Consider the following 21188-nt stretch of genomic DNA (forward strand, 5'->3'; position numbering starts at 1 on the left):
GAGTCTCTCTCTGTGGTCCAGGCTGGAGTGCAGTGGCACAATCTCAGCTCACTGCAACCTCTGCCTCCCGGTTCCAGTGATTCTCTTGCCTCAGCCTTCTGAGTAGCTGGGATTACAGGTGCACACCACCACACCCAGCTAATTTTGTATTTTTAGTAGACATGGGGTTTTGCCATGTTGCCAAGGCTGGTCTCAAACTCCTGACCTCAAGTGATCTGCCCACCTCAGACTTCCACAGTGCTAGGATTACAGGCGTTAGCCACCGCGCCCAGTCTATTCTCAAGCTTTTTAGTGATAGATAAGTCAAGGAGAGAAGGTAAAATGTGTTGTGGGGGAACTAGTGGGGAAATCTGCTCTCTCAGATTTATGGATATCTGTCCAGGAATCACTTTCTTTGGAGTGTGATAAAACTGTAAGAAAATTAGAAGATGAGTATACAGTAGGAGGAAAAAACAGGTTTGCTCTGTAATTTGAAACATCTGGAAAGCCTACAAGTATCACCAGTGATTCTATACAATTTTGTGAATTCCAAACCACCACAACACAAGACACCCAAGAGCACATGCTCTTGTTCACCTACCTCCCCTCTTTTTTTAAACCAAGAACAAACTGTGTGTTTAAATAAGAATAGAGTTGGTAAATCAATTTTTCCTTGAATTCTGAAATTCAGAATTGAGTGTGATCAACTTACAATAGAATTGTGATCCACTGGCAATCAATAAAAATGTGTCAGCATCGGCTTCATCATTAACTTTCGTTAGTCACATGTTACATAATCTATCTAAATTAGATCTTTGTCATGAAGGCAAAATTCCTTAATAACTTGAACTGCTGGAATAAACTAAGGTGGCGGGGGGGGGGGGGGGGGGGGGGAAGAGCCAGAAGAAAAATAACACCCCAAGTAAGAATTAAAAAGCAATCTGTAATTACTCTCAAAGCACTTGATCTATTTCTAAATAATCAGTATTTTTGATCACTGGTATCTGGGTTACATTACACAGCAATAGTGTGACAACAAATTGTTGGCATGAAAGTATTTGCAATATAACTACCAATGTGCTAGAAAAAGTTTTAGAATTCTTTAAGTGTAAGTTGTAAATCTCTTGGCAAATGGACAGACGAAATCCTAATGCATAATTTAAAAGCCAAATTATATCAGATAAAGAGACTGCTAACAGAATGCCAAGTACATTTAATTAAGTTTGTAATATTATTGGGTAAGTTTTCATCATGACCTTAACTTTCTCATTTATCCTTCCCAATATTTCTTGGTTTACACCAGAGATTTAGTAGTACAGAGGCAAATTCATATCCTACCTTCTGAATTATTTGGCAACAGGCCCTCACTTTCATCCCATTTGAGCTCCAAACTGTAGAAGCAGATCATATATTCCAGGTCCATCAGTATCACTGACAGGCTGTTCAGCTGATCAGCCAGCCAGAAATCAGCAAAGCCTACTTTATGGAAGGGGGCTGTAAATACTCGAAACTGAGAGAAAGAAAAAAAAAATCAGAAAACACAGAAACAAGAAAAGTCATATTAAATGTCTCCATTTCATGTCTGACCATTCAGCATGATTACTTTAGTTGATAAAATGGAAACCAAAGAACCAATCATAAACACAGAGACCTGGCAACAGTGGTTATAGTGGTTGAGAATTAGCAGTGAAGGGAATCAGTTGAATGGATAACTAAGAAAGGAAGTAAAGGAGGAAAAAAAGCAGGAATAACTATAGTTAGAAAACAGAAAGCATGGGTGCTGCTAATTCTTTGCAAAAATCCAAATATTGTTAAGGGATCAGGGAGATGCCATTACCCCCTGATTTTTCATCTAAAAATCTATATAAACAAATCTTTCCATATTCATAGTGACTTTTCAAGTATTTGGGCCTAAAGATTTTGATCTCACATTTTTATACCCGTTTAAATTGTTCACAATTTTTACATACATGTCAGCCATCAACTAAAGTTGTACTTTAAAAATTTATCGGCTGGGCACGGTGGCTCACGCCTGTAATCCCAGCACTTTGGAAGCCAAGATGGGCGGATCACGAGGTCAGGAAATCGAGACCATCCTAGCTAACATGGTGAAACCCAATTTCTACTAAAAAATACAAAAAAGTTAGCCAGGCATGGTGGCAGGCACCTGTAGTCCCAGCTACTTGGGAGGCTGAGGCAGGAGAATGGCGTGAACCTGGGAGGCGGAGCTTGCAGTGAGCCGAGATCATGCCACTGCACTCCAGCCTGGGTAACAGAGCGAGACTTCATCTCAAAAAAAAAAAAAAAAAAAAAAAAAAAAAATTATTACAGGGCTGGGTGTGGTGGCTCACGTCTGTAATCTCAGCACTTTGGGAGGCTAAGGTGGGTGTATCACGAGGTCAAGAGTTTGAGACCAGCCTGGCCAACATAGTGAAATCCCATCTCTATTAAAATACAAAAAATTAGCTGGGCATGGTGGTGGCCACCTGTAGTCCCAGGTACTCAGGAGACTGAGGCAAGAGAATTGCTTGAACCCAGGAGGCAGAAGTTGCAGTGAGCTGAGATCACGCCACTGCACTCCAGCCTGGCGACAGAATGAGGCTCCGTCTCAAAAAAACAAAACAAAACAAAACAAAAACAAATAAAAAATTATTACAATATGTACATTTCTAAGTCAAACACTTGTGACTTTTGCTTTAATTCCATGAATGTTCCTATCTCCTTGATATTTGTATTCATTCTTTTTTTCTCTAGAGTGGAGGTATAATTGTGTGGTATTTCAGAACTGAAATACAGATAAGTGATTCAAAAAGTCACAGTTAAGGAGAAGAATGTTTCTTTGATCATAAAGAACTGATTAGTAATTCTTGTCTATATTTTCTTGATAGCATACGACAAATGTTTCTAATTCATCTAAACAAGATGAGCACAGATTAAAGACCGTGTACTGTTTTGGATTTGGAGAGAAATATTTTAATTTTTTAAATGCAGTTATAAATTATAATGCATTCATATTTGTACTTTGTTAAAATGCACAACTGAAGAATTGTTTAGCTTTTGTGTTTATTCTTGATAAAAGCTTTGTTCTTAAGTTTGCACTCAAATCTTAAGAAATAAATTCACCCCTTTACAATTATGTAATGCCCTTGTCTCTCTTGATCTTTGTTGGTTTAAAGTCTGTTTTATCAGAGATTAGGATTGCAACCCCTGTTTTTTTGTTTTTCGTTTTTTTTCTTGCCTTACATTTGCTTGGTAAATCTTCCTCCGGCCCTTTATTTTGAGCCTATGTGTATCTTTGCATGTGAGATGGGTCTCTTGAATACAGCACACTGATGGGTCTTGACTCTATCCAATTTGTCAGTCTGTGTCTTCTAATTGGGGCATTTAGCCCATTTACATTTAAGGTTAATATTGTTATATGTGAATTTGATCCTGTCATTATGAGGCTAGCTAGTTATTTCGCCCATTAGTTGATGCAGTTTCTTCATAATGTCAATGGTCTTTACATTTTGGTATGTTTTTGCAGTGGCTGGTACTGGTTGTTCCTTTCCATGTTTAGTGCTTTCAGTAACAGACAAACAGAGAGCCAAATCATGAGTGAACTCCCATTCACAATTGCTATAAAGAGAATAAAATACCTAGGAATGCAACTTACAAGGGATGTGAAGGACCTCTTCAAGGAGAACTACAAACCACTGCTCAAGGAAATAAGAGAGGACACAAACAAGTGGAAAAACACTCATGCTCATGGATAGGAAGAATCCATATCGTGAAAATGGCCATACTGCCCAAAGTAATTTATAGATTCAATGCTATCCCCATCAAACTACCATTGACTTTCTTTACAGAATCGGAAAAAACTACTTCAAACTTCATATGGAACCAAAAAAGAGCTGGCATAGCCAAGACAATCGTAAGCAAAATGAACAAAGCTAGAAGCATCACGCTACCCGACTTCAAACTATACTACAAGACTACAGTAACCAAAACAGCATGGTACTGGTACCAAAACAGATATATAGACCAATGGAACAGAACAGAGGCATCAGAAATAACATCACACCATCTACAACCATCTGATCTTTGACAAACCTGACAAAAACAGGCAATGGGGAAAGGATTCCCTATTTAATAAATGGTGTTGGAAAAACTGGGTAGCCATATGCAGAAAGGTGAAACTGGATCTCTTCCTTACACCTTATACAAAAATTAACTCAAGATGGATTAAAGATTTAAACATAAGACCTAAAACCATAAAAACTCTAGAAGAAAATCTAGGCAATACCATTCAAGACACAGGCATGGGCAGAGACTTCATGACTAAAAAAGCAAAAGCAATGGCAACAAAAATGAAAATTGACAAATGGGATCTAATTAAACCAAAGAGCTTCTGCACAGCAAAAGAAGCTATCATCAGAGTGAACAGGCAACCTACAGAATGGGAGAAAATTTTTGCCATCTATCCATCTGATGAAGGGCTAATATCCAGAATCTACAAAGAACCTAAACAAACTTACAAGAAAAAAAACAACCCCATCAAAAAGTGGGCAAAGGATATGAACAGACACTTCTCAAATGAAGACATTTATGCAGCCAACAAACGTTTGAAAGAATGCTCATCATCACTGGTCATTAGTGAAATGCAAATCAAAACCACAATGAGATACCATCTCATGCCAGTTAGAATGGCAATCATTAAAAAGTCAGGAAACCACAGATGCTGGAGAGGATGTGGAGAAACAGGAACGCTTTTGCACTGTTAGTGGGAATGTAAATTAGTTCAACCATTGTGGAACACAGTGTGGCAATTCCTCAAGGATCTAGAACTAGAAATACCATTTGACCCAGCAATTCCATTACTGGGTATATACCCAAAGGATTATAAATCATGCTACTATAAAGACACATGCACATGTATGTTTACTGTGGCACTGTTCACAATAGCAAAGATTTGGAACCAACCCAAATGCCCATCAATGATAGACTGGATAAAGGAAATATGGCACATATACACCATGGAATACCATGCAGCCACAAAAAAGGATGTGTTCATGTCCTTTGCAGGGATATGGATGAAGCTAGAAAGCATCATTCTCAGCAAACTAACACATGCACAGAAAACCAACACCGAATGTTCTCATTTGTAAGTGGGAGCTGAGCAATGAGGACACATGGACACAGGGAGAGGAACATCGGACACAGGGAGGGGAACATTACACACTTGTCGTTGGGTGGGGGGCCAGTGAAGTGGGGAGGGATAACATTAGGAGAAATACCTAATGCAGATGATGGGTTGAAGGGTGCAGCCAACCACCATGGCACATGTACTCCTATGTAACAAATCTGCACGTTCTGCACATGTACCCCAGAACTCAAAGTATCAAAAAAAAAAAAAAAAAAAAAAAAAAAAAAAAGAAATTCACCCATGTTATCTAAAAAAAAAAAAAAGAAAGAAAGAAAATAGAAAGCAAAAAGGTGGAGAGTTGAATTTGAAAGCAGAGAGCAGCAAAAGATAGAAGCACTGAGAGGCTCTAAAGTTAGGAAGTTTTGCTGGAGAGGCAAGTGTTAAAATTTCTAGACTGTTCTCCATCTTACCTAACTGAATACAAAGCTCTTCTTTGCTTACAAATGATTAAGTAGGAAAGGATGGTACTCCATCTGAGGCATGCTTCATTCTCTAACCAAAGTCACTTTCTTTTCACTAATGACATGGTAATGACTGTGTTCATCTTGAAATTACACCACAGAAATCAGCCCTCTTCCCACTGTTCTGAACACATGATAAATGTATTAAATGTACTGGGCAGTAACTCATGCAGTATATTCTCTTCAAGGCTTATGCAGGCATTAACTCAATCTTCACAACAATTCCATGAGCTAGGAACTATTCATATCCCCATTTTACAGAAGACCGACACAGACTCTTCCTAACCTATTCTGTGTAAGCCTGTTTATCACTACAAAGGGAAATCTTGGCATTGCAGAGAAGGGAAGTAGGTACCAATGCAATTACCAGAAATAGGCTCAAATTGTGCAGACTGTCTTGATAAGCGATGTGTGAAGTGAAGATGGGATGAAGCCTTAATCCTCATCCTAAAGGACCCCTTTTTATCTTATACAGGAGGAAATGTGACTCCTGAAAAAAGAAATTCTGAGTAAGTAGAAGTTTTGAGAAAATGAATCTAATCTCTAACTCTCTGGAGATCTAGTTATATTCATTTCATAGACATATTCAACTTGAGAGTCTATAACTATCTTCTCAGACTTATCTGGATCTTTCCACTCTTTCTCTAAATATGTATCTTTATTATTTCAGGGAGATGGTCATATTATGACTCAATCCTGGGTGTCAACCGCCTATGACAGGTACTTTCGTGGAGCTTTGGAAGCTAGACCAGGTGTCTGTGGGACATCATACAGGCTTTGAGACATTATTTTCTGGTGCTGCTATATTTTCATTCCATGGCTCAGTCTCTTAATCATTATCATACTCTTTCTATGAGTTCAACAAACCAGAGAGACAATCTGTACATTTGCAGCCATAAGCTCCTGATAAAGCAAACTTTTTGTGGGGAAGTGGGGGAGTGTAGGATGGTAGTCATCTATGCACGAAGAAATTCTGGCATCAGTTTTTGTAATATTTTAAGAAATTCCAGGGTGCAGAATGGACTTAAAGAATTCAAAGTGATGAAAATATAGAATTTAGGATATAACACCAAAGGATCAGAAGTCTAAATCCATCTCTAATCATGAACTATTATGAAACTGGTAGCCTAGGACAATTTCTTTATAACTGACATGAGACAAACTATCATTACTCTCACACTCTTCCAACCCCATCCTCAAAATGTGGCTAATTCAGAAAATCTCCATAAGAGCAGAAGAGAAAGATAATGCATTAAATAAGGAACAAAGGGATGGTGGGATGGGACTGGAAAAGGATAGGAGTGATGTGAAAATTAAAAAAAAAAAAAAAAAAAAAAAACTGGGAAGAAGGGAAAATTTACAAAAAGAGAAAACGAAAAAAAGGAAGAAAGAAGGGAGTAGTAAATGTTAGTATAATATAACCAATGAAGGAAAGAACACAATTACAGCCATTCATGTATTTAACAAAGACTTATCAAGTATTTATTATATATCAGGCACTGAGGCTTAAAGGCCTTAATGATCCACAGTCTAGTTGGGTAAATAAATACATAAAGGTATAATTATAGCACCATATTACAGAGATACACACAAAATACCCTGGAAATACAGAGAAAAGAAGAAGTCACTCTGTCAGAGGCAGGGTGAGAGGAAGATCATAAACAGATCATATTTACTCACTGACATTTACACACAGTCAAATTCATTCTAGATTTATCTGATTTCGCCTTCTGAGAGAGAATTCTGTAACTCGTCCCTCCTTCTCTTCTTAATCTGGATAAGACCTTCTAACTTTTCCACTTCTACCCTGTAATTCTGATTAAAATGACAATTCCTAGAGTAACAGTATTATGGAAGCCAGAGGCAATTCTGGATAGCTGATATTTTACCACATACACAAAAAAGCCACTATTAAGTTATTACAAAGAACATGTTAACATCATCTTTTAAGTTAATACTGATAAATAGCTAAGAAGATGAAGTTTTAATTTCTACTTTTCACGGAGTGCAGTGGTGCAATTTCAGCTCATTGCAACCTCAACCTGCTGGACTCAAGCGATCCTCCTCCCTCAGCCTCCCAAGTAACCAGGGCTACAGGTGCGTGCTACCACGTACCACTGATTTTTCATTTTTTGTAAAGAAAGGGTTTTGCCATGTTGCCCAGGCTGGTCTCAAACTCCTGGGCTTAAGTGATCCTCCCACCTCCACCTCCCAAAGTGCTAGGATTACAGGCATGAGCTACCGTGCCTGGCCTCAAATTTGATTTTTATATTCTACTAGTTTGATCTACTAGATCAAAGTTAAACATCTTACATAAATGACTAATAGGGCTAAGTGTTAAATGTTAGTGTTTAAGAGTACAGATTATAAAGCCCGACTGCCTGGATTCATAACTCATCTTCATCACTTACCGGCTATGTGACCTTAGGCAAGTTAATTAACTTCTCTGAATGTAGGTTTCTTCATTTATAAAATGGGGATTAATTAATAGCAGTTCCAACTTGTGGGTTATTTTAAAAATTAAAATACATAAAGTAGTTACTAAATGAGAACACCTCTCTATTCTTATAATAGAAATGTGTAAAATTTTTACTATACAACTAAAGAAACTGTTGGTAAAAATTGATGTCTAAATTATATAATAAAGGACTATAATTTAAAATTTTTAATGAGCTTACTTTTAATATAGTGAGTTATACTTTGATATTTTTGTTTAGAAAATCTGAGACACTGTTTATGCTACCCAATTAGATTTCTGACTGAGGTAAATACAGATTTACGGAAAGAAAGTATAACCTATGGATGTAAATAATCTGTACTAATTTGACATACAATATTCACATCAAAATCAATGTCTTACAAATTTTTTTTAGCTTTGTTTTTGGGAGCATAGCATATATCAATTCCATAGATTCCAATATAAATATGGATATAAATGGCACCCAGCGCCTACCACTATGGCTAAACGACATGTGCTTTTCTCACTGAAAATTAAAGAAAAGGCTGAGCGTGGTGGCTCACACTTACAATCCCAGCACTTTGGGAGGCAAGGCAGGCAAGCGACTTGAGCCCAGGAATTCGAGACCAGCCTGGGCAACATGGCAAAACCCCGTCTCTACTAAAAAATTGGCCAGGCACATTGGCACACACCTGTGGTCCTAACTACTGGAGAGGTTGAAGTGGGAGGATCATTTGAATCTGGGAGGTGGAGGTTGCAATGAGCCGAGAACACGCCACTGCACTCCAGTCTGGGCAATAGAGCCAGATCCTGTCTCCAAAAAAAAAAAAAAAAAAAAAGAAAGAAAAGAAAAGAAAAGAAAAAAAGAAAGAAAAAAAATGTACTTTTACTTTAGGATGAAGTGGTATCAGAAAAACATAACTAGAGTGGACACATTCTTGTTAATTCACTAAGAATCAGTCTAAGGGTAGTTTTCCCAGGGAGATTTAAATTAAAATAAGTCAGCAAGTCAATTAATACTAAAATTATCTATAAATGGTAACATTGTTCTATTTATAAGTTACTACAAAAACAACAAACCACAATGCTTCCTTTTATATTTCACTGTATCTGATAGTACATTTTATTATTCTATTACTGCTTATACCATTGTCAACCTATTCCATCAACAAGTCCTCATTTATTAACAAAAACATAGCAGATGCACAGATAAATGTCTACTCAATGGGCAATCATTCTGCTAACAAGAGTAACTGGTCATGCATGAATCACAGCTTGCTATTTAAACAAAGAAGGATATACTGGGGAAATGCTCACTTAGCACACAATGTAGACAACTATATTATCCTGTTACTGTAATTATGCAATCATAGTAAAACTTGAGTTTTCTGAATCTTCCAAAGTCTCATTTAAAAATAATTTATGGCCAGGCACGGTGGCTCATGCCTGTAATCCCAGCACTTTGGGAGGCCAAGGTGGGAGGAACACCTGAAGCCACGAGGTCTGAGACAAGCCTGGGCAACAAAGGAGACCCTATCTTTTTTTTTTCTTCTTCTTTTTTGAGAAGGAGTCTCGCTCTGTCACCTAGGCTGGAGTGCAGCAGCACCATCCTGGCTCATTGCAACTTCCGCTTCCTGGGTTCAAGCGATTCTCCTGCCTCAGCCTCCCAAGTAGCTGGGATTACAGGCACCTGCCACCTCACCCGGCTAATTTTTGTATTTTTAGTAGAGACGGGATTTCGCCATGTTAGCCAGGTTGGTCTTAAACTCCTGACTTCAGGTGATCCACCCACCTTGGCCTCCCAAAGTGCTGGGATTACAGGGGTGAGCCACTGCACCTGGTTCTACAGTTTTTCTTAATAAAGAGCCATATTTTATGTCTTCAGATTAAAAAGAAAAATTGTTATGTTTGGCTAAGAACAAAAAAAACCTCTGCTAACCTAAGGGGCATACAAAAGAAAAACAATAGGAACTACAGTTTTCATGGAGGTATACTTATAAAGTAAGAAAGAGGGGAGAAAATACAGTAATTCTTAAAGTTTTTATAGTGATTGGTCAATTTAATCACTAATCTTTATTGTTAGCTGTAATTCATAATCTAAGAAACAATTACATGAAAGTTTTCTCAATTGATGTACTTTCTTTGTTTCTTTCCTTTTTTCTTCTTTAGAGACATGGTCTCAGTCTGTTGCCCGGGCTGGGAGTGCACTAACGTGGTTCACTGGAGCCTTGACGTTCCTGGCTCAAGCAATCCTCTCACCTGAGTGCCGCGAGTAGCTGGGACTACAGGTGTGCACCATCACACCCAGCTAATTTTTAAATTTTTGTAGACAGGGTTTACACCATGTTGCCCAGGCTGGTCTGAAACTCCTGGGCTCAAGGGATCCACCCACCTCAGCCTCCCGAGTATTGGGATTACAGGCGTGAGCGACCGCGCCTGGCCTCAAATGATTTTCAAAAAGAGCTGGCTCAATTTACAAGTAAACAGAAATCCCCTTCCAGAGTTATCTTTACAGGAGAAAGTTTTACAGTTTTGCAGGAAATTTTATATCACTGCGGAAGCTAAATGATTTTGAGACCATTAAGAAACAGGTAAAGTGGAAGGAAAAAAAGAACTTATTCTAAACAAGAATCAAAGTCAATTTTTCTTTTTCTTATCTTTGAGATGGAGCTTTGCTCTTGTTGCCCAGGTTGGAGTACAATGGCACAATCGTGGCTCACTGCAACTTCCACCTCTGGGGTTCTAGCGATTCCCCTGCCTCAGCCTCCCAAGTAGCTAGGATTACAGGCATGTGCACCACCCCCAGCTAATCTGATATTTTCAGCAGAGACGGGGTTTCACCATGTTGGTCAGGCTGGTCTCAAACTCTTGACCTCGGATGATCCATCAGCCTTGCCTTCCCAAAGTGCTGGGATTACAGGCATGAGCCACCACGCCCGGCCCAAAGTCAATTTTTCAAATTAAATTTGGTAATCTGGTAAGATATTCCTACTGCTTTTAGAGAACAAATCTTTCCTAAAATAAAATGTTCGGTTGATAATCATGTCAACTTAATAGGAAAATAATTCTTTTACCAAATTTTTTTGGGGGAAGGAAACTTACAGAGTTCTACAACTTATCTCAGCTAGTTAAACAAGTAAAAAATGTTTATAATTTACAAAATCATCTCAATATTTGGCCACTTGATACTCGATCTTAGGAGGAAAATATACATGAGTGCTTTTTTCCAGGGCCTCCAAGTTGCACAACTTCAGGGCTATTAGTTACACTATATTCTTTGCCCTGGAGCTGGGTCACCATTCACATAAACTATAATGTGAAACATGGCCTTTGCAGTTGTACAACCTAGCAGCCTCGGTTTTTATCTTAGAGGAAGTCAATAACCAATATACCCCTCTAAAAGTGGTACACAAGTTTCTGGACTTACCAGCAGTTTAAGCAGCCAAAACCGGGATTTATAGTAGAAAGTTTTGGTGGGGTTGATAAGGAAGAAAACCATAAATCCATAAAGGGCAAGTGGATACACATATGTGGGGATGACGCTAATTGGAGCAAAGAAGCATGCCAGAAGGCTCAGGCACCACAATATCCCAAGGAATCCAGCAATCTAGTAAAGGATGGGGAAGACAGAAAGATACAGAAAATCATTATTTTTACTTTTATCATTACTTAAAATATCTTTAATAAAACAAAAGAAACATGATTTGTTATTAAGTCAACAATCCTCTTCAAGTAGAAGATGGATTACACTAAACCAGATAGCTATATAGCGAATGCAAACTATATTCATGAGGTGTTATGTCTTGCCTTGATTACCTCAAAGAGATGTTGATGAGACAAATTGCTTCTTGGATTGAGTTCAAAGATGAGTACATGGTTTACTCCAGCCTGTCTCCAACCATATGTGTTGATGCCCAGTAGAAAAAGGAATTCAATCAGAAGAAAGCCACCCCGATATATTCTTATCAAGGGCCATATACTTCTATCTGTTTCAAGTTTAAATACAGCTGAAAGAATATTAATATATTGGTTAGTTATAAAATTCATAACATCCCATGAATTAAAAATCCTTTGTCTTCATTCTCAATGATATAGTCCTGGCATAGAAATTTTTCATAAATGAAACCTAAACCTATCTATCTATCTATCTATCTATCTATCTATCTATCTATCTATTTATTTTTTGAGACAGAGTCTTACTCTGTCACCTGGCTGGAGTGCAGTGGCGCGATCTTGGCTCACTGCAACCTCTGACTCCCTGGTTCAGGCGAGTCTCCTGCCTCAGTCTCCCTAGTAGCAGGGATTACAGGCATGCACCACCATGCCCAGGTAATTTTTGTATTTTTAGTAGAGACAGGATTTCACCACGTTGGCCAGGATGGTCTCGATCTCCTGATCTTGTGATTCACCCACCTCGGCCTCCCAAAGTGTTGGGATTACAGGCATGAACCACTGTACTTGGCCAAACCTAGATTATTTTAAGAGCCTTATAAAGTTGCCTGTGGGTTCTTTCTCTTCTTTATTTGACTCCACAGACTGTCACTAGAGTAATTTCCCTAAAATTTGACTTTCAGTATGTCATCCCACTGTTCCATTAGTTTTTTAGATTATAGAGAATCATGGTGAAATGGCTTAAAATCATGTGATCGGTTCTGTCAGCTGAGGATCTGGCATGACAAAACCTCTTTGGCTTCATTTACTCCATTATTAAACTGGATATAGTAATACCTATCTCACAGAGTAGCCATGAAAATGAAAAGGAACAGTACACATGAAAGTAGTGTGAAAATTTAAATGTCATATAAATAACAATAGTTAATATTTATGGAATGCTTACTATGTGCTAAGCACTGTTCTCAGTATTTTTACATAGAATAATTGGTAATTCATTTAACCAGCATAGTGGCTCTTTGAGTTAAAAACCATGATCTCTATTTGATTAGGAAACTAGAGCACAGAGAGGTTAAGTCATTTGCTTAGTTACTGAGCTAAGCCAGGATTTGAACCCAGTTTTGCTCCAAAGCTCATACTTTTTTTTTTTTTTTTTTTTTTTTGAGATGGAGTCTCGCTCTGCCGCCTAGGCTGGAGTGCAGTGGTGCAATCTCAGCTCACTGCAAGCTCCACGTCCCGGGTTCATGCCTTTCTCCTGCCTCAGCCTCCCAACTAGCTGGGACTACAGGTGCCTGCGGCCGCACCCGGCTAATTTTTTGTATTTTTAGTAGAGACGGGGTTTCACCGTGGTCTCGATCTCCTGACCTCGTGATCTGCCCTCCTCATCCTCCCAAAGTGCTGGGATTACAGATGTGAGCCACTGCACTCGGCCCAAAGCTCATACTCCTAAGCACTACATTCTGTTGCCTATATGTCCACACAAATGTTCAATATCATCATTATTCTATGGCTCACCAGTAATTATAATGTTCAAATACTTTAGATCCCTTAGCCTCATGATTCAAATTCTTCATAATCACCAACTCACTTTTCCCAAACTTATCTCGCAGCACCCCTAAAATATTAATTCTTGACTCTTGATGAATTTTACTATCCTTTTAATAAGTTTGCTTTTCACATTTCCTTATGTTGTTCCCTGTACTTAAAACGGCCTTGTTCTTTCTCTCCACTAATTCAAATTCTACTTACTATTTAAGAGCCAGATCCTTACCTGTTCATAAATTCACTGAATCAACGTATTTGGTTTTGAGCCCACTATATGAGAAACATTTCCATTTGGCCTAATGATTTTCCAAATAACTATAGAATGTATTGACAGTACTGCTCATTTGGAATTTAATTATATACAAGTTTTGTTTTGTTTTGTTTTGAGATGGAGTCTTGCTCTATCGCTCAGACTGGAGTGCAGTGGTGTCATCTTGGCTCACTGCAACCTCCGCCTCCTGCATTCAAATGATTCTCCTGCCTCAGCCTCCCGAGTGGCTGGAATTACAGGTGCATGACACCACACTCGGCTAATTTTTTGTATTTTTAGTAGAGATGGGGTTTCATCATGTCGGCCAGGGTGGTCTTGAACTCCTGACCTCAGGTGATCAGCTCTCTTCGGCCTCCCAAAGTGCTAGGATTACAGGTGTGAGCCACCGTGCCCGGCCTGTATACTAATTTATATACTTAATTAAATAACCATTTATTGCTTATCTTTGCATTCTCTGCAGTATATAGAAGATTTAATAATTTTAAAATAACAGGGTAGAGAAAGCCTTTGCTTTGGAATCAAGTACTACAGACCAGATTTCAAATCCTAGCTATGCCAAATTATTTATTTTTTTAAGTCTCTGTTTCTTTGTTGATCAATGGGCATAATATCTATTCTCATAACTTTATTAAGAAGATTAAATGTGAACAACATATATCAAAGGCCTAGAATAATGTTTGGCTCATTATGAGTATTCAGTATATATTAGTTTCTTTTTCCTTTTACTTGAGAAAACTTTATTCTTTCATTTGACAAGTATTGATTAGGTGCCTATTATACCTGACACCATTCTAAGAGGTAGCGATTCAGTGATGAACAACAGACAAAATACACATCTTCAGGAAATTTCTCTTCTGCATAAAGTCAGATAAGGGATTTGAAGGAAAAATAGAGTAAGGAGATAAATAATGATGTTAGGTGTTATTTTAGGTAGGGCTGGTCAGGGAAGACTCTCAGGAGATGACATTTAAGGAGATGACCTTAAGGAAATACAGAACAAAGCATTGGAATGTTTGGGGGAAGATGGCTCCATGTAGAGAAGGAAAGTACAAAGGGCCTTAAGACAGATTGCTCTAGGAAGAAAGTCAGGTTGCTATGATTGGAATAAACAAAGGTATAGTGGTAAAGAATTGGCCAGCGGCAGATCAGACAGAGCTCTGCAGTACTTTGTCAAGACTTAAGCTTTTACTCTTATGTACAAGCCTGTAGAAGGTTTTGTATATACATGGCATGACCTCATGAATTATTTTAAAGAGCTACTCTAGCTGTTATGTGAACAGACTACCAGGGAACAAGTACAAAGGCAAGATTAGTTAGGAACTTATAAATGGAAAATGATATATAGTTTTACATCCTGAATCCTAAGCAAAGACCACAGATACATTACAACAGTCAGGAAACAAAAATAACACAAATCCCAAAGAATCCACAATAAAACTACTAGAGTTAGTAAATTCATCACAGTTGTAGATCAACACACAAAATTCAGTTGTGTTCACATACATCAGCAATGAGCAATCTGAAAATGAAATCAAGAAAATAATTCTGGCCGGGTGCGGTGGCTCAAGCCTGTAATCCCAGCACTTTGGGAGGCTGAGACGGGTGGATCACGAGGTCAGAAGATCGAGACCATCCTGGTGAACACGGTGAAACCCCGTCTCTGCTAAAAAAAAATACAAAAAACTAGCTGGGCAAGGTGGCGGGCGCCTGTAGTCCCAGCTACTCAGGAGGCTGAGGTAGGAGAATGGCATAAACCCGGGAGGCGGAGCTTGCAGTGAGCTGAGATCCAGCCACTGCACTTCAGCCTGGGCGACACAGTGAGACTCCATCTTAAAAAAAAAAAAAAAAAAAAAAGAAAATAATTCTAACTACAATAGCAACTACAATAACATTCAAAAGAACAAAACATCTAGAAATAACTAACCAAGTAAGTGAAAGACTTGTATACTACAAACTCAAAACATTGCTGAAAGAAATTAAAGTAGAAAAGAATCCTGTGTTCATGGAAAGATTTAATATTGCTAAGATGGCAATACTATCCAAAGCAATCTACAGATTTAATGCAATCCCTACCAAAATTCCAATGGCTTTTTTTTCAGAACTGGAAAAGTCAATCCTTAAATTCATATGGAATTCCAAGAGGTCCCAAATAGCCAAAACAATAATGAAAAAAGAACAAAGTTAGGGACTCATACCTTGTGGTTTTAAAACTTAATACAAAGCTATAGTAATCAAAACATTGTGGCACTGGTATGAAAACAGACATATAGATGAATGGAATAGCACTGAGAATCCAGGGATAAACCTATACATTGATGGCTGATTGATTTTTAACATGAGTGCCAACATCATTCAGTGGAAAAGAATATTCTCTTCAACAACAGTCCTGGGACAACTGGATATGCAAAAAAAATGAAGTTGGTCCCTTGTCTCACGTCATATATAAAAATCAATTCAAAACTCATCGATGACTTCAATATAGGAATTCAAACCATAAAATTCTGAAGAAAACATAAGGATAAATCTTCATGACCTTGAATTTAGCCATGGATTCTTAGGTATCACAACAAAAGTACACACAACAAAAGGAAAAATAGATAAATGAGACTTCATCAAAAATTAAAACATCAGTAGACATTATCAAGAAAATAAAAAAAAAAAAAAGGGAGAAATATTTGCAAATCATTTATCTAATGAGGGTCTAGTATCTAGAATACATGAAGAACTCTTATAACTTAACAATGAAAAGATGAACAACTCAATTAAAATAGGGCAAAGGACTTGGATAGACATTTGTCCAAACATATATATAAATGGCCAATGAGCACATGAAAAGATGCTTAATATGATTAGTCATTAGAGAAATGCAAATTAGAACCACAATGAGATACCACTTCATACCCATTTGGATAGATATAATGAAGAAAATAAAAATACAGAAAACAAGTGTTGGAAAGGATGTGCAGAAAACAGAATCCTCATAAACTGCTAGTAGGAATGGAAAATGGTAAAGACTCTGTGAAAAACAGTTTGGTGGCGCCTCAGAAAATTAAACAGGTACTAAACAAATCCATGTTTATGCATGTTTCTAACAGTACCATTCACAACAGCCAAAAGATAGAAATAACCCAAATGTCAATGAATGAATGGATAAACAAATTGTGATACATACAAAAAATGGAATATTACTCAGCCAAAAAAAGAATGAGGTACTAATACATACTACAACATGGATGAACCTTGAAAACATTATGCCAAGTAAAAGAAGCCAAACACAAAATACCACATATTGTGTGACACCATTTATGGACATACCCAGAATAGGAACATTCATAGAGACAGAAGGCAGATTAGTGGTTGCCAGCAGCTGAGGACAGGGAATGGAGAGTGAGGTTTCCTTTTGGGCTGATGAAAATGTCTGGGAACTAGATAGATGTGGTTGTACAACACTGTGAATGTACTTGAATGTCACTGAATTGTTAACTTTAAAATGGTTAATTTTATGTTATGTGAACTTCACCTCAAAAAAAAATAGAAAAGGAAAAAAGTAATAAATACATCTTACGATGTCATTACTAATTCCTATGTTAGGCGCATATATATATGTAATTTTTTTTTTTTTTTGAGACAGACTCTTGCACTGTCGCCCAGGCTGGAGTGCAATGGCACGATCTTGACTCTCTGCACCCTCGGCCTCCTGGGTTCGAGTGATTCTCCTGCCTCAGCTTCCCAAGTACCTGGTATTACAGGCACACACCACCACACCCAGGGAATTGTTTTGTATTTTTAGTAGAGACAGGGTTTTGCCATGTTGCCTAGGCTGGTCTCCAACTCCTGAGCTCAGGTAATCCACCTGCCTTGGCCTCCCAAAGTGCTAGGATTACAGGCGTGAGCCACTGCGCCTGGCCTAGGTATATATTTTGAACCGTTTTAGTAGTGGTGATGATAGATTTGCTCTAATATATCAAAATCTTCTAATTCTGTCTAGGTAATATCTGTGGCCATACACAAAAGAAAGCAAAATAGCCTGGTTAGGGTTCAAATATTCACGACCTTAGCAAAAGTAGTATTCTGTTCTACACAGGAAAAAAATTGCCATGAACAGAAAATGTAATCCATATTTATAAAAATCTAAACACATGTTTACCTAAGTTCTACTTGACAACACAGGAACTAGAAAAATCTCTAAGGCTTTCAGCAAATATGATCTGAATAAAATATCCTTGAACTCCACAATTTGTTAGAAAAGCCAGTAAAAACCAAAACAGCAGCAACAACAACAAAAACCTCAAGGACCTTTGTAAAACAGTAAATGCTAAAGATATATTCTTCTGAATGCAAATACTATATTTAAGCTAATGAACTCATTTACTTTCAAAATGATTCAAAAAACAGGGACCAGGCCTGGTGGCTCCTGTAATCCCAGTGTTTTGGGAGGCCAAAGTGGGAGGATCACAAAGAGTTCAAGACCAGCCTAGGCAATATAGTGAGACCCTGTCTCTACAAAAAAGTTAAAAAATTAGCCAGGCACGGTGCTACTGCATGCTTTTATTCCTAGCTACTCAGGAGTCTAAGGCAGGAGGATCGCCTGAGCCCAGGAGGTCTAGTCTAGGCTCCACTGAGCTAGGATGGGGCCACTGCACTTCAGCCTGGGCAATAGAGAGAGACCCTGTCTCTGAAGGAGAAAGAGTTTCAAAAAGCAAAAAGCAATTTTAACTGTTAATAGTCAAGTTATTCATCAAAGATCCAAAACTTTCAATTGCAAATAAATCTAAAACCTAAGGGCATATATAAGCAATACAATGAAACCTCTTTCATTTGGCATGATCTCCCTGAAGTAAGCTTTTGTAAATTTACTGGGGATTAAACCATAATAACTCTTGCTAGACAAGATCATCATAAAAGATTCCAGGGAATCAAAAAACAAATTAGTGTCATTTCTTTTTAAGAATAACTATATCAACTCTCTGATCTGTGAGTCCCAAGAATAAAAGATATATAAGGTCCCATCACAAACTCCCCATGGCTTCATGAATTTTTAACTTAAAAATCAGCTAACATTCCTCAAGCATTTATTTTGGGGTAAGCAATGTGCTCAATGTTTTTCAGGCAAAATTTCATTAGTTCTCACTGCAACACTATATATTGGTTTTCCTCAGCAGATACATGAAGAAACTAAGGCTTACTCAAAATAGGTTCCTTGCCCAGGATCACAAGGATTTAATAACCCTACAATCTGGCACCAAAGCCTGCACACTTAACAATGGCGCTAGGTTGTGTACATAAGCCAAAATGTACCTGTTTAAAAAAAAAAATCAAACAGAAATTTGTTCTAAAACTTACAAAATTACAGTCCTCTCTGTATCAAGTTGCCAAATCACTTTTCTTTAAAGGAACATTAAAAACATTTTAACAAGTAATATATGTGTATAGGAAAATAACCTCAAATATTATAAAGATTATGAGAAGCCTTGTCTCACTCCAGATCTTCTGAAGAAAAACATGTTAACAAAATTGTCTATTATCTTTCAAGAACTTCTTGATGCATAGAGAAACACATACTATTTTTTAAAAAACAAATCACCAATTACAACTGGGAGCATGCTATATATGCTATTCCATATCTTTTTTTTTTTTCACTTACGTCCTGGAGTGGAGATTTTCCAGTATCAGTGCACAAAGATCTCACTCATTTTCTAATGTAAACTTTTTGAATCTAAGTGTTACATACATATAGAAAAATGGATAAATCCTAAGTATACAGCATGATGAAGAATGAAGTGTATCAGCACCCAGAACACAGCATATTACAAGCATCCTAGAAGCTCCTGCTCATATTCTTTCTAATTGCTATCCATTCCCCAAGGGTAAACTCCTGATTCTTGCCTGTTTTTTGAACTCTATGTAAATGGAATAATGTAATATGTACTCTTTGTGTCTGGCTTGTTTTGTTCAACATTTGTTAGCGCCATCATGTTCTTGTATGTAGTTAGTTTGTTATTCTCATCACTTACAGTTATGTGAGCCTATTGCTCCTAGACTACAAACCTGTCCACCATGTTACTGTACTGAATACTGTAGGCAACTGTAACACAATGGTAGTATTTGTGTCTCTAAACATATCTAAACATAGAAAAGACACAGTAAAAATACAATATAAAAGCTTAAAAAAATGGTACACCTGTATAGGGTACTTAGAATGAATGGAGCTATAGGACTGGAAGTTGCTCTGGGTGAGTCAGTGAGTGAGTGGCGAGTAAATGTGAAGACCTAGGACATTAATTTATACTACTGTGGACTTTATATACACTGCACACTTAGGCTACACTGAATCAAAAAAAAATTTTTTTCTTTCTTCAATAATAAATTAACCTTAGCTCACTGTAACTTTTTAACTTTATAAACTTAAAAAATTTTTAAGCCTTTTAACTTTCTGTAATAATACCTAGCCTAAAACATGGACACACTATATAACAAAACAGACATATTTTTTCTTTATATCCTTATTTATAAACTTTTTTCTGCTTTTACATTTTTATTTTTACTTTTTAAACTTTGTTAAAAACTAAGGCATTAACACACATATTAGCCTAGGCCTACACAGGATCAGAATCACCAATATCACTGTCTTCCAACTCCACATTTTGTCCCACTGGAAGGTCTTCAGGGGCAATAACACACAGGGAGCTGTCATCTCCTATTCTACTAACGCCTTCTTCTGGAACACCTCCTGAAGGACCTGCCTGAGGCTGTTTTACAGTTAACTCTTTTATTAATAAGTAGGAGGAGTTCACTCTAAAATAATAAAAAGTATAGTATAGTATATACATAAATCGGTAATATTTATTATGATCAAGTATTATGCACATTAATTTTAAGTGCTAAACTTTTATGTGGCTGGCAGTGCAATAGGTTTGTTTACACCAACATCGCCACAAGCATGTGAGTAATGTGTTATGCTATGACAGCTATGATTCCTACTCCATTATGCAATAGGAATTTTTCAGCTCCATTATAATCTTATGGGACTACCTTCATATCTGCAGTCTGCTGCTGACCAAGACATTGTTACATCGTGCATGACTGGATACTATTACAAACAATATTACTTAAGTGTTCTCATACATGTCTTTTGGTGGACATATGTAAGCATTTCTATTAGAACTGGGTCATAGGTTAGTACAGGGGTTTCCAATCTCCAGGCCACGGACCAGTACTGGTCTGTGCTCTGTCAGGAACCAGGCCACACAGCAGGAGGTGAGCAGCTGGTGAGAGCTTTACCGCCTGAGCTCCGCCTCCTGTTAGATAATCGGCATTAGATTCCCATAGGAGCACGAACCCTATTGTCAGCTGCGCATGGGAGGGATCTCTACTAATGATTGATGATTAGAGGTGGAA

General features: G+C 37.6%; 1 protein-coding gene across 1 annotated transcript in view; it reads right to left on the minus strand.

Annotated features, from left to right (window-relative positions):
• Positions 1–21188, minus strand: part of XPR1 (xenotropic and polytropic retrovirus receptor 1) — a 259285-nt gene that overhangs the window by 47138 nt on the left and 190959 nt on the right. Inside the window, exons 8-10 of the mRNA XM_007989307.3 lie at positions 11900–12090; positions 11511–11690; positions 1318–1489 (exon numbers count right to left, since the gene is read on the minus strand). Coding sequence (XP_007987498.2) covers positions 1318–1489; positions 11511–11690; positions 11900–12090 — 543 coding nt within the window. The remainder of the gene's footprint in view (positions 1–1317; positions 1490–11510; positions 11691–11899; positions 12091–21188) is intronic.

The sequence above is a fragment of the Chlorocebus sabaeus genome, chromosome 25 (genome assembly GCF_047675955.1).
Source record: "Chlorocebus sabaeus isolate Y175 chromosome 25, mChlSab1.0.hap1, whole genome shotgun sequence".
In the NCBI taxonomy this organism is placed as follows: Eukaryota; Metazoa; Chordata; class Mammalia; order Primates; family Cercopithecidae; genus Chlorocebus; species Chlorocebus sabaeus.